A 15,368-nucleotide genomic window follows, 5' to 3' on the forward strand; every position below is an offset into this window, starting at 1 on the left:
TCTACACCCATAGGGGTACTTTGCACACTACGACATCGCTAGCCGATGGTAGCGATGCTGAGCGAGATAGTCCCCGCCCCGTTGCAGATGCGATATCTTGTGATAGCTGCCGTAGCGAAAATTATCGCTACGGCAGCGTCACACGCACTTACCTGCCCTGCGACGTCGCTCTGGCCGGCAACCCGCCTCCTTCCTAAGGGGGCGGATCATGCGGCGTCACAGCGACGTCACACGGCAGGCGGCCAATAGAAGCGGAGGGGCGGAGATGAGTGGGACGTAAACATCCCGCCCACCTCCTTCCTTCCTCATTACAGCCGGGACGCAGGTAAAGTGATGTTCCTCGCTCCTGCGGCTTCATACACAGCGATGTGTGCGGCCGCAGGAACGAGGAACAACATCGTAACATCGGTCCTTCCGAAATTATGGAAATGTCAGACCCTACACCGATCATACGATTTCGACGCTTTTGCGCTCGTTAATCGTAGTAAAAAGGATTCACATATTCTGATGTCGACAGCGACGCCGGATGTGCGTCACTTTCGATTTGACCCCACCGACATCGCACCCGCGATGTCACAGTGAGCAAAGTACCCCATAGACTCAAATAGGCGAATCTCACCCGAAATATCGAAATGCTGTAATTTTTTTTACTAATCTATTCGGTCCGTGAAAAAAGAAACGGCGAAAGTTGAATAGCAATATTTTCTATCCCACTGCTTCCCATGAGAAAAAGGGACATCTCAGAGTCAGCAATAGGACTGATACTACTGTCATGTGAACTTAGCCCAAGACCAGTGTCACACTTGCGAGTGACTCGCGCGGAAAGGTGCACTATGGCCATTCTGTCCAAAAATTTAGATGTTTATAGTGCTGATCTTTAAAATTTAGACTATTAATAATTTATTAAAAAATATGCACTGAAAGTGTAAAATAATCCACATTCAGCTCTGAGAGAGGGTCGCAAACCACAATCAGATCTCTGATATATACGATAGAAAAAATAGGGCCTGCACACCTTTAGCATTACATTAATATACAGGTGCACAGATACGCTGGTCAATATGCAGACATGCGATTAATGAATACATGAACTCTAATATTGCTGCAAACGGTATAAACGCAAAATACTTAGCGTTTATTGATCAAGGAGCGCAAAAGCCTCCAAATATATAATTGGTGGAGGAAGGGTGAAATAGATGGACCTAGGTCTTTTTTCAACCTATGTAACTATGTAAATGCCAATGCCAGGTCAAGGTGTACCTTATAATATGGATAGACCCTATCCAATAAATGTCCTACCTCTCCATGTGTTGTTTTCTATAGTATATATCTTGAGGTGTAACCCCTCCAGGGCTCAGCACCCATATTCACCCATCTTTCACGCAGAAGGTTTTAATTGAAACCTATGCCTGGTCTCTTTTTAAGGCCATAGTCACACTTGTGAGTTACTGGTGCGAGTCTCGCATCGCATCACCCGGCACGGCCTGCCGCACTCCAGACAAGAGCGTCTCAGCTGCATAGAAATACATGAAGCTGAGCCGCTCCTGTCCAGAGGGCGGCAAGCCATGCCGGGTGATGCGATGCGAGACTCGCACGAGATACGCGCCAGTCACTCGCAAATGTGACTCCACCCTAACTCCAAATTCAGATGAGGACTCGTTGGCACATGGAAAACTTGGACATCTGGATGTCGAGAGACCATCCAAATTCAAGGTACACCTTGACGTGGTTAGATGGCTTTTGCGCTTTTTGATCAAAAATCGCTAACCAAGTACCTTTTGTGTTGAGCGTTTACAGCAATATTGGAGTTCACATATTCATTAATTGCAGTGTGCTGCCGTACCGCGTATGAATACATAATATCAACCTGTCTCCAGCTATTGTACTTAATCATCACTAAACCCCCAAGGCAAGTAAATGGGCATCCAGGTGATCCACCATCTGGAGACCTGCTCTTCTTAGCTGTTTGCTAGACCAGGTGCTAATGCACCAGCCGGGTAGACAGCCTCGAGCCACACATTACGGGCCCATGAGCCACATGTGACTGCCAAGCCAGAAGTCGGGGACCCCTGCTCTGAAGTATTCCTCTGCAATATCATTACACGTTTTGTTCTTTGGTTTTGCCATAATAGACAGAAAAGCTCCACCTAAGCAGGTACTGTCACGTGAGTGTCAGAACTTCTGTGTATGAACAGTTGTGGAAATCAGGACATGTTGATCACAATCTGGCTCGGCCTACTGAGATCATTTCTCGAGAAAACCATGGCTTTGAGGGTAATTTTATTTTGCTTATGAAGTGGGTCTCTATTGGCAAGTAAGTGACTTGGAAGGTGGTCATTTTTTTTTTAGCAAAATGAGGCCTCTAAGTGCTTTTTAATGAAACACAGGCACAAACTTTTGGGGTCTACTTAAATATTTATACATTTGGGGTTTTTCTCCTCCTTGTGGTTTTGGTCACATACACTACATCAATCATTGGTCGTCACAAATATAAAGCAAAAATAAACATATTAGTTTCATCTGTATGGTTTGCAAACATAGCAGCTTGTGCTTAAAGTATCACTACAGCGTTTTTATTTATCAACCCCTGGAGTGGTCCTGTAAATCGAAGCCACCTGCCCGTAGTCTAATGCGGGCGTCACACGAGGCGATCTATCGTGCGATATGTCGTCGGGGTCACGGTTTTCGTGACGCACATCCGGCTTCGTTGGCGACGTTGTCCAGTGTGACACCTACGAGCGATTGCAAATTGGTGATAAATCGTGTATCGTGTACTCGTCGTTTATTTTTAAAAAATCGTTTATTTTACTTTGCGCCGGTTGTTCATCGTACCCGGGGTAGCACACATCGCTTTGTGTGACACCCCGGGAACGATGAACACAGCTTACCTGAGTCCCCCGGCTATGCGGAAGGAAGGAGGTGGGCGGGATGTTACGTCTCGCTCATCTCCGCCCCTTCGCTTCTATTGGCCGGCCGCTGTGTTACGTCGCTGTGACGCCGAACGTCCCACCCCCTTCAGGAAGTGGATGTTCGCTGCCCACTTCATGTAAGTACGTGTGACGGGGGTTAAACGACTTTGTGCGACACGGGCAGCGATTTGCCCATGACGCACAAACGACGGGGACGGGTATGATCACACATGCGATCGCACAATAGATTGCCTCGTGTGACGCCCGCATTATACTCACCCTCTAGTGTCTTCATCTGTTAGCAGTGTTGAACCTATTGGCTTCTCCGGTTTGTGGCCTGCCGGCAGCTCAAGTGTTTCATGAAGCACGTCGGAGGTCACAACTCAATAGAAGTCTATGAGAGCCTCCTTCTGGCTCTTATAGACTTACATTGAGAGCATGTGACGTAACTTCTGACTTTCGGCCAGAGATGGCGCCTCATGACTGAAGCAAAGCCAAAAAAGGTGAAGTCACGTGAGAGTGGTGATAACACTACGGACAGGGGACTTAGATTTTAAACACCACTCTAGCAGTGAAAAAAATAAACCACTGGAGTGGTGCTTTAATTTATCCACTATTGAGTGTAAATTGATATTATATATTGCACTAGTTAAAAAGCAGAAAACATTGTAAAAGTGGTGGATAGATTAATGACTTCAGGTTATAAAATATTGAAGATTACAAGTGATCTTTTTTTTTCTTTAGCGCAACGATCCGCTCATGAGCTCCCTCTAGTGGAGAGGCAGGATATTGACAGTTGTCTTGTGTATGGAGGGCAGCAGATGATTTTGACTGGGCAGAATTTTACAGCTGAATCCAAAGTCGTATTCACAGAGAAAACGCCTGGTAAGTCATTAACTATTGTTTATTTACTTCTCATTATTTATATAGTGTGATATATATAGATTACAATCCTATCAGCCCCTGTACATACCAGGGTTCACAATCTATTTGTCCGGTCAGATGTGCATACACTCCCTATTACCTTACTCGCTAAGTATTACTACTATTTTACCTGTTTGTAAATGTAATCAGTGTATGAGTGTTTCTAACAAATTGTTCATAGTCGTAGCCATTTTTTGAAATGCGTTAGTGTAACTTTTTATTGTCTGTAATGGATCTTAAAATGATATATAATAACTTCGGTGGTGGAGCACTTTTTATAATGAAGTGTTTACTATAATAGCCTCACTATGAACAAGAATGCCTCAGCAGAAATACTATTCTAGTCAGGGACTAGAATAGCATTTCTGGGTAGAAAAATGCTGACCCTTTTGGTGAATTTGATGGGGGGGTGTAGACATGCCCTGTCCCGCCCAGCCACTCCCAAGCTCCACCTATTTGGTGCAGTTGATCCAAACTGTCATGAAGACACCAAGTTGCAAATTTCTTTGTAAAAGCTTTCCTGAATAACCCCCTATAATTATTACAATACTGTCCTCTATGTACAAGTATACTACTACTATAATACTGCCCCCTATGCAACAGAATAACTACTATATTACTGCCCTCTATGTACAAGAATGTAACTTCTATAATACTGCCCCTATGTACAAGAATATAACTACTATAATACTGCCCCTATGTACAAGAATATAACTACTATAATACTGCCCCCTATGTACAAGAATATAATTACTATAATACTGCCCCCTATGTACAAGAATATAACTACTATATTACTGCCCTCTATGTACAAGAATGTAACTACTATAATACTGCCCCTATGTACAAGAATATAACTACTATAATACTGCCCCCTATGTACAAGAATATAACTACTATAATACTGCCCCTATGTACAAGAATATAACTACTATAATACTGCCCCCTATGCACAAGAATATAACTACTATAATACTGCCCCCTATGTATAAGAATATAACTACTATAATACTGTCCTCTATGTACAAGAATATAACTACTATAATACTGCCCTCTATGTACAAGAATATAACTACTATAATACCGCCCACTATGTACAAGAGTATAACTGCTACAATACTGCCCCTATGTGCAAGAATATACCTACTATAACACTACCCACTATGTACAAGAATATAACTACTATAATACTGCCCCCTATGTACAAGACTATAACTACTATATTACTGCCCTCTATGTACAAGAATATAACCACTATAATACTGCCCTATGACAAGAATATAACTACTATAATACTGCCCCCTATGTACAAGACTATAACTACTATATTACTGCCCTCTATGTACAAGAATATAACTACTATATTACTGCCCTATGACAAGAATATAACTACTATAATACTGCCCCTATGTACAAGAATATAACTACTATAATACTGCCCCTATGTACAAGAATATAACTACTATAATACTGCCCCCTATGCACAAGAATATAACTACTATAATACTGCCCCCTATGTATAAGAATATAACTACTATAATACTGTCCTCTATGTACAAGAATATAACTACTATAATACTGCCCTCTATGTACAAGAATATAACTACTATAATACCGCCCACTATGTACAAGAGTATAACTGCTACAATACTGCCCCTATGTGCAAGAATATACCTACTATAACACTACCCACTATGTACAAGAATATAACTACTATAATACTGCCCCCTATGTACAAGACTATAACTACTATATTACTGCCCTCTATGTACAAGAATATAACCACTATAATACTGCCCTATGACAAGAATATAACTACTATAATACTGCCCCCTATGTACAAGACTATAACTACTATATTACTGCCCTCTATGTACAAGAATATAACTACTATATTACTGCCCTATGACAAGAATATAACTACTATAATACTGCCCCTATGTACAAGAATATAACTACTATAATACTGCCCCCTATGTACAAGAATATAATTACTATAATACTGCCCCCTATGTACAAGAATATAACTACTATATTACTGCCCTCTATGTACAAGAATGTAACTACTATAATACTGCCCCTATGTACAAGAATATAACTACTATAATACTGCCCCCTATGTACAAGAATATAACTACTATAATACTGCCCCTATGTACAAGAATATAACTACTATAATACTGCCCCCTATGCACAAGAATATAACTACTACAATACTGCCCCCTATGTATAAGAATATAACTACTATAATACTGCCCTCTATGTACAAGAATATAACTACTATAATACTGCCCTCTATGTACAAGAATATAACTACTATAATACCGCCCACTATGTACAAGAGTATAACTGCTACAATACTGCCCCTATGTGCAAGAATATACCTACTATAACACTACCCACTATGTACAAGAATATAACTACTATAATACTGCCCCCTATGTACAAGACTATAACTACTATATTACTGCCCTCTATGTACAAGAATATAACTACTATAATACTGCCCTATGACAAGAATATAACTACTATAATACTGCCCCCTATGTACAAGACTATAACTACTATATTACTGCCCTCTATGTACAAGAATATAACTACTATAATACTGCCCTATGACAAGAATATAACTACTATAATACTGCCCCTATGTACAAGAATATAACTACTATAATACTGCCCCCTATGTACAAGGAAATAACTACTATAATACTGCCCTCTATGTACAAGAATATAACTACTATAATACTGCCCTCTATGTACAAGACTATAATTACTATATTACTGCCCTCTATGTACAAGAATATAACTACTATAATACTGCCCTATGACAAGAATATAACTACTATAATACTGCCCCCTATGTACAAGAATATAACTACTATAATACTGCCCCTATGTACAAGAATATAACTACTATAATACTGCCCCCTATGTACAAGGAAATAACTACTATAATACTGCCCTCTATGTACAAGAATATAACTACTATAATACTGCCCTCTATGTACAAGAATATACCTACTATAACACTACCCACTATGTACAAGAATATAACTACTATAATACTGCCCCTATGTACAAGAATATAACTACTATAATACTGCCACCTATGAACAAGAATATACCTACTATAACACTACCCCTATGTACAAGAATATAACTACTATAATACTGCCTCCTATGTACAAGAATATAACTACTATAATACTGCCCCTATGTACAAGAATATACCTACTATAACACTACCCACTATGTACAAGAATATAACTACTACAATACTGCCCCCTATGTAAAAGAATATGATTACTAAAATACTGCTCCCTAAGTAGTAGAATATAACTATTATAATACCTCCACCTATTTAAAAGAATATAACTACTATAATACTGCCCCTAAGTAGTAGAATATAACTATTATAAAACCTCCGCCTATGTATAAGAATATAACTACAGTACTATAATACTGCCACCTATGTACAAGATTATAACTACTATAATACTGCCCCCTATGTACAAAAATATAACTACTATAATACTGCCCCTGTGTAGTAGAATATAACTACTATAATACTGCTCATATGTACAAGAATATTCTCAGAATGGGTGGAGGTCCCAGAGGTCAGACCCCCGCTGATTTTAATGTGATGGGCTAATGTCATATCTTAGCAATATAGGAATACCCCGTCTAGGTCCTGAGGCCGTGATGTCCAATGTCTCACTCACTGTTTCATTCTCATTGCATAAATCTCCAAAATACTGAAATCTGTTTGAACTCTGATGTCATTGGGATATCCCAAAGAAACATTGCAAAACAGGAAAAATCTAAGTCCACTGATTGAGAAACAGTTTTTGCAAGCCAGTAACCATGGCTATAAGAAACGCAGGGAGACGGGTGGAATATTTTCGAAAGTTCTTTTGTGACACAGTCCTCTGGAATCTTACAGATGGTAAATCCTCATTAACACAGGAATCCACCATTTACTCCAGCAGTCCTGGCACTGTCTCCTGTACGGGGGCGCACATGGACGCCAGCCGATACTTGATTGTTCTGCTCAGAAACCTAATGACTTTTTTTTTAACTCTTTGGAAAAAAAAATACATTTCAGAAAAAAAAAATCCATCACCTGTTAAAGGCCTCTGATTTTTTTAAATATCTGTCTGGCAAGAGAAACTCCCTATTCTCCTTCTGAGTCAGAACCTCCATGTGACTCATTTTATTGCACGTTAGTTTTTAGTATTTTGGAGCAAAATATGAATTTGTGGAGTGATGGCAATATGTGTTACTGCTGCTTGGAGGTTCCTTATTATACAGGCTTTCTATTGTGCGCTCATATGCAGACGCCATTACGGTATTATGAAGAGACGGTAATAGAGGAGCAGATTTCTTAAAGAGGGTCTGTCACTTACTCCAAAAAAATTGAGTTAAATATTTTGTAAAAATCCCTAAGGCCCCCTGATCCTGTCACTCTTTTTCGATTTGTGCTGTGTCGCTCTATTGCAGATATATTTATATTTATTGCTTTTGGAGCGCTATATGTGACATTTCTGCTTGTAGTCCAACTGGGCATTCCTTCAGTCTTCTCTGGGGGCGTGCACTTACACTCCTACCTCTCACACATTGCCAATCACAACTCGGCAACATTTGAGAGTGATAGACTGCTATCTCATCTGCCAAGTTGTGATTGGCAAAGTCTGGGAGAAGGGAAGGCACATGCTCCCAGAAAAGACTGAAGAAACACCCAGTTGGGCTACAAGGAGAGATTTCACATACTGCTCTCCAAATGCAACAAATGTAAATATCTCTGCAATGGAGCGGTTGTAATGCTCGCGGGTGGTATAGAGGCAGCAAGCGGGGATTAGTGGACCCACTGGACCACAGGGAGAACAGCACTTACCCTTTAGTGGAAGGGGCTTAACAAAGTTCCCACCACAAGGCAGACGCCAGGTACCACTCCCAGGGAAGTGACCAGGACTGTGACAGGTAACGGACTCAGGGATAGACAGGTACAAGCAGGGTGACCGAGGCAGACTGGAAAGGCAGGTACAGATAGGAATGGTCTGTATGGCAGGGGTAGTCAGGTATGGGAAGGTAGGTACTTGACACAGATACTCGGATAACAGGACAGGAGCTCAGGACCTGACAACAAGCTAGGTAGCAGACTGGGACACTGACTTACTAGAATCGTTATGCAGGCACCTCCCCTAAAGGGAGGATACCTTAAATACACAGTGCCTCTCAGCCATAGGGTGAGAGGCATATCCGGCAAATGGCATGCTGGCCCTTTAAGCACACGCGTCATGGTGCACTCCCGGGAACCTTGTACGGCATGCACATGGCCTGAGAGGGGAGGAAGGCAGGATACCACTTGGGAGGCCACAAGGCAGCAGAGCAGAACAGGACCTGGCCGGGGAGGTGAGTAAGTTGGCATCCCTGAAGGGACGCCGGCGCTACAGCAGTGTAGCACAAATCAGAAAGGAGCGGCATAATGGGGGGCCTCTGAGATTATTGCAGGGTATTTCACTCACTGTTTTTGGAGCAAGTGAACGGTCCTGTTTAAGTCCTGCTAAATTACATTGTAAATCTTTCAGTCAGTTATTTATCAAGTGGAGAGTGCAAGGTAGGAAATGTGCATTTGAAACCACTAATGAAACAGCTCCCTCCTGTCCCACCCACATTGCTCGTAATGTATCGAGAAAGTCTAGCCAAGAGACTTCTGGTGCTACACGGAGTAGATTGTGGCTCCTCTAGTATGATGCATGCTCAGTAGACAAATCTATGTTCACCCGCCAGGTACTCCAGTTGCTTTCTCTGGCATCTATGGAAAGTAATGTCAATAGAGCATTAAGAGATATACAGTATATCACAAAAGTGAGTATATCCCTCACATTTTTGTAAAATTTGATTAGATCTTTTCATGGGTCAACACTGAAGATATGACACTTTGATACAAAGTAGTCAGTGTACAGCTTGTATAACAGTGTAAATTTGGTGTGTCCTCTAAATAACTCTACACGCAACCATTAATGTCTATACATGCTGGCAACAAAAGTGAATACACCTCTAAGTGAAAATTGCCAATTTGTGCCCTAAGTGTCAATATTTTGTGTGGCCACTATTTTCTTAAGCACTTCCTTAACTCTTTTCATCATGGAGTTCACTAGAGCTTCACAGGAGCCATTGAATTCTCTTCCATCCTCCATGACGACATTATGGAGCCGGTGGATGTTAGAGACCTTGTGTTCCTCCACCCTTGGGGAGGCCCCACAGATGTTCAATAGTGTTTAGGTCTGGAGAAATGCTTGGCCAGTTCAACCCCTTAACCCTCAGTTTCATTGGCAACAAAGTGGTCATCTTGGAGGTCTGTTTAGGATCGTTTATCATGTTGGAATACTGCCCTGTGGCCCAGTTTCCGAAGACAGAGGATCATGTTCTACTTCAGTATATCAGAGTTCATGTTGGCATTCATGTCCCCTCAATGCCCTGTAGCTCCCCACAGCGGGCACCACTCATGCAACCCCAAACCATGACACTCCCACCCCCTTATAGGCAACACACACTTGTTTTTGTACTCCTCACCTGGTTGTCACCACACACCTGTGACACCATCTGAACCAAATTAGTTTATCTTGGTCTCATCAGACCACAGAACATGGTTCCAGTAATCTATGTGCTTAGTCTGCTTGTCTTCAACAAACTGTTTGTGGACTTTCATGTGTATCATCTTTAGAAGTTGTATCCTTCTGCGTTGACAGCCATGCAAACCAATTTGATGCAGTGTGCGGTGTATGGTTTCAACACTGAGAGGCTGACCCGCCCAACCCTGTACCCTCTGCAGCAATGCTGGTAAGACCCATGTCTATTTTGAAAAGACAACCTCTGGATATGTCGCTAAGCACATGCACTCAGTTTCTTTGACCATAGCGAGGCCTGTTCTGAGTGGAATCTGTCTAGTTAAACCACTGTATGGTCTTGGCCATCGTGCTACAGCTCAATTTCAGGGTGTTGACAATCTTCATAAAGCCTAGGCCATCTTTATGTAGAGCAACAATTCTTTTTTGAGATCCTCAGAGAATTCTTTGCCATGACGTATCATCTTGAATTTCCAGTGACCAGAATGATATTGTGTGAGCGATAACACCAAATGTAACACACCTGTTCCCCATTCACACCTTATAACTTATGACACTAATGAGTTATATGACATCAGGGAGGAAAATGGCAAATTGGGCACAATTTGACCATTTTCACTTAGGAGTGCACTCACTTTTGTTTCCAGTGGTTTAGACATTAATGGCTGTGTGAGTTATTTAGAAGGCACCCCGAATTTACACTGTTGTACAAGCTATACACTGACACTGTACATTGCATCAAAGTGTCAGATCTTCAGTATTGTCCCATGGAAAGATATAATAAAATATTTACAAAAATGTGAGGGGTGTACTCACTTTTATGATATACTGTACATATAATGGAGGTCCATAATGGGTACTATCCATCAACTACAGTTTCCCATAGTAAAGAAAACTTGCAGTCTAGAAAAGCGTGGTTTAATGTAGTCACGTTTTTAATGCTAAACATTTTATTAGAATTTTTGTTTTTTATTTTCATTTTGCTGTCTTTATTGTAAAAAAAGGAAATCATGTGGGTGCCATTCTGGTCACTAAGCCTTATTATGGGCTGTAAAGATTGCTTATTAGCAGTTATCGCATTATCATCACAGGCAGGATAATGGTAGGTATCACGGGATCCGTCATCCACGATAGATGATGGCTACAGTTTACTAGGGATGATCGAATACCTCAAATATTCGGCTTTGCGAATATCCGATGAATAGGTCGCCGCTATTCGAATATTCGATGCGCAATGTAAGTCTATGGGAAGCCTGAATAGTTGTTATTCGGGTTTCCCATAGACTTACAATGCGCATCGAGCATTCGCGAATAGTTGAATGGCGGCGACCTATTCGGCAAATATTTGTGAAGCCGAATATTTGAGGTATTCGATCATCCCTACAGTTTACCTCTCCCCACCTGCTGACCATCTAATGTAAATGGGGTTACCCAGATGGAGAGAGGGATTGGGCTCTTGTTTTTTAGCATGCCTGATCCCTTTGTTCTTAGAGACAATATGATGCCACCAATGGACTACCCCTTCTTTCCATAGTCCCATACTTGAACATGTGGACACTCGGCCAAACAAGCGTACACAAATATGGTGATTAGGAGAGGTAACTGTCAGACAACACAGAGTTTAGCAAACAGGTATCTAATGTGTATGACCATCCTGATGATTAGATTTCTTTTATTTCCTACTTTGCTGCCTTGTGATGGAGATATAGCTTCATTCTCCAGTACTGTGCCATAGAGTAAAACCTCTGAGTGAGCAATTGCTTTGATACAGACTTGTGGTTTGATAACCAGACTCATTTTTGGTTCTTAAATGTTTAAAAAATGTGCTTAGTAGTGAAATATTTTTGCACCTGTCAAATCCCTTGTGGGTTTTCAGCATTCAGGATTGTTACTAGACCACATTATCTTTCCGCACAATGATTCATATGACATAAAATGTAGATAGAGGGACCAGATAAGAGATAGAAAGCAGGAAACGGGAAAGTGCAGAAAATGAAGAGTTGACAGTAGCTGAAGATTGATATTTAATGAAGGCACGCTTAATCAACCCTCGAGGAGAAATTGGTGTTTTGTGACAATTGTAATTAGCAAGTATACGCTAATTAAATATTTCAAGCAACGTGTGTGTTATGTACCGCAATACTTCCAAGTCCTGACTAAATTATAATGCTGGTCCAATCAAAACTGTCTTGACTGTTCTAACATCAGGTAAAGAGAGAAAAGATTCCACTGTGTGTAAGGCCCCCTTCCATGTTTCCGATATGTGTAACATCTGTTTCCGCATGTAACAGAAGACACGGCACACATAGTCCCATTAAATTCAATGGGTTTGCGCACATGTCCGTGTTTTAACATGGGCCGCATGGAGCATATGCGTCTCCGTGTGCTCCACATGTAGACATATCTGTTTTCTGCCTGCAGCACGGGTGTCACACGGACTGCACACTGATATGATCCATGTGACATCAGTGTGACATGTACTGGAGAAAACACGTCACTTAAAAGAAAAATTATACTTACCTGACTCCTGTGCTGCTGTCACTTTCTTCTGGGTCGTCTAATTATGCTCATGAATATTCACTGCACTGATCACAGACCCAGAAGCTAGTGTGACAGCAGCGCCGGAAACAGGTAAGTATTCAAGTTTGTGCTGTCCGTGTGCTATCCGATCCAATGTCACACAGCTAGCACACAAACAGCTCACGGAACACAAGTACACATGGACACATGTAGGCACCTACACCACAGACAGCGCAAAACATTTGTTTTTGCACGGACGTGTGAAAGGGACCTAAAGGCCACTTTACACACAGAGATAAATCTGCGGCAGATCTGTGGTTGCAGTGACATTGTGGACAATCAGTGCCAGGTTTGTGGCTGTGTACAAATGGAACAATATGTCCATGATTTCACTGCAACCACAGATCTGCCAAAGATTTATCTCTGTGTGTAAAGTGGCCTTTAGAGTAGTGGACAATGGTTGTCGTGTTCCTAGTGTATTTTGTAAATATCATGGTATGTAAAGTATAATGTATTGTATTGTGATGTTGCGTGTGATAAGTATTGATAATGTGTGTATTCCCTAACTGTTGTGATAGAATAATATATAATATGAAATATAATATGCATAGTAATGTGGTAGTGTTTATAATGTAATGAATGTATCATAGGATAGGATATAATGTTAATGTAATGCATAATATATAAGTTATAGAAATGTCGGTAAAAGGTTAAGTCTGTCCAAGAACAGACTGCAGGCATAGAAACAGTTAAGTATTGGGACTATTCCACCCTGGGAGGGGTCAACTGACAGCAAAGGATGGTTGATTTTAGGAGAGTGCCCGTGAAGGCCTAGTAAGAGAACAAGACAGACGAATAGTCAGTTGGTCGTGAAGATCGCATACAGTGGATGGTTTGTAGAAAAACAGTGCTTTTTTTATCAGCTCTCCCCATCTCCTTTCGTGTGAGTCCAATTAAGACCAGGCGGTACAAGGAAGGATACCAGGCAATCCAAAGAACATGTTTGTGGAGAAAAAAATCCAGCATTTTGTCCGGTTGAAATATAAATAAAATCAACTTTATTTCATATTCTTTAAAAAATTCCAAAAAAGGGGGAAGTCATAAAACCATACAAGGTACACTTTTGTAGAAAACGCTTATGCGTTTCGGACTACATGTACTTATTCATAGTTGAGTAATCATGCTATGAGTAAGGACATGTAGTCCGAAATGCGTAAGCGTCTTCTACAAAAGTGTACCTTGTATGGTTTTATGACTTCCCCCTTTTTTGGAATTTTTTAAAGAATATGGAATAAAGTTGATTTATTTATACTTCATCAGGACGAGATGCTGGATTTTTTCTCCACAAACAAGTGGATGGTTTGTGTTAATGGAGAAAAGGAGACAGAAGACAAGATTGTATGAATCGAGAGAGAGGTCAAAGACAAAGGTGTAAACAGCGTTGCAACTAGAGATCAATCTTCGGACGGAGTGGTTCCAGGTTATAGGAGCCGGAAGGATGGATTTTTTTTTTTATATCCAGACCCCTTAACCGTCAAGGTACCAGGTGACTTCTACTGGTGTGGGACTCTAGTTGACAGGCCCCCTAACTGTCAAGATACTGGGTTAACCTCTACTCCCGTGTGACGCAGTGAACAAATTAAGCGGTGTCCCTCTAGACATCCGAGTATGCAAAGCTTTACTCTGGTTATCATGGGCCTACTGAGGAGACCAGATGTGGGACTTCAGGAAGGGAAGGTGACCACTGTAACACTTGACTGGATTGCTATGGGACACACCGGCCCAGTTACATCAGACTCAGCCCAGAGGGAAGTTAAATTGTGACTGTTAATGCAAAGTGGAAACGTAACGTTCTGGAAGATATGTGTCCACTATCTGGAGTGTAAAGTTGTGAATGACAATGAACCATCCAGTAAAGAGTTGTGTTTTAAAGTAAACACTTGGTCTCCTTGTGTGTGTGAGTAATCAACCGGTCCTGGCCAGCCAATTCCCAGCCAGGACCAGGTATTTCACATCGCATGGCCAGGTGTCCAGAATTGTCTGATGCTCAGTATCATCTATGGGATCTATTAATTAGAACATGATCCCTACACAATACTGGCTGGGTGCAGTAGTGTAAGGCTATGTTCCCACAATGAGTATTTGGTGAGTTTATTGAAGTTGCATATTTTCTGCACCTATTAAGTAAATTAGCTCACTCAGGGCTGGATTACACATTTCTATGCACTAAGCCAAAAGACATAATTCTGCACCCCTCCTCTTCTGGTGTCACTCACTGCTACTACATCCGAACTCTTAGGACATCTGTCACAGATAGAAGTGTCGGTGGTGCAGAGAGACAGAGAGCCGGCGCTGCACTCACATTTTCCACACCCAGGATCCA

At 41.3% G+C, this 15,368-nt stretch overlaps 1 protein-coding gene across 4 annotated transcripts in view; it reads left to right on the forward strand.

Moving 5' to 3' along the window:
- NFATC2 (nuclear factor of activated T cells 2) overlaps nt 1-15,368 on the forward strand; it is a 207,475-nt gene that overhangs the window by 109,617 nt on the left and 82,490 nt on the right. For all 4 annotated transcript variants that reach the window (XM_075350594.1, XM_075350593.1, XM_075350595.1 and 1 more), the window contains exon 6: nt 3,654-3,794. In XM_075350594.1, coding sequence (XP_075206709.1) covers nt 3,654-3,794 — 141 coding nt within the window. The remainder of the gene's footprint in view (nt 1-3,653; nt 3,795-15,368) is intronic.

The sequence above is a fragment of the Anomaloglossus baeobatrachus genome, chromosome 5, assembly GCF_048569485.1.
Source record: "Anomaloglossus baeobatrachus isolate aAnoBae1 chromosome 5, aAnoBae1.hap1, whole genome shotgun sequence".
Taxonomy (NCBI): Eukaryota; Metazoa; Chordata; class Amphibia; order Anura; family Aromobatidae; genus Anomaloglossus; species Anomaloglossus baeobatrachus.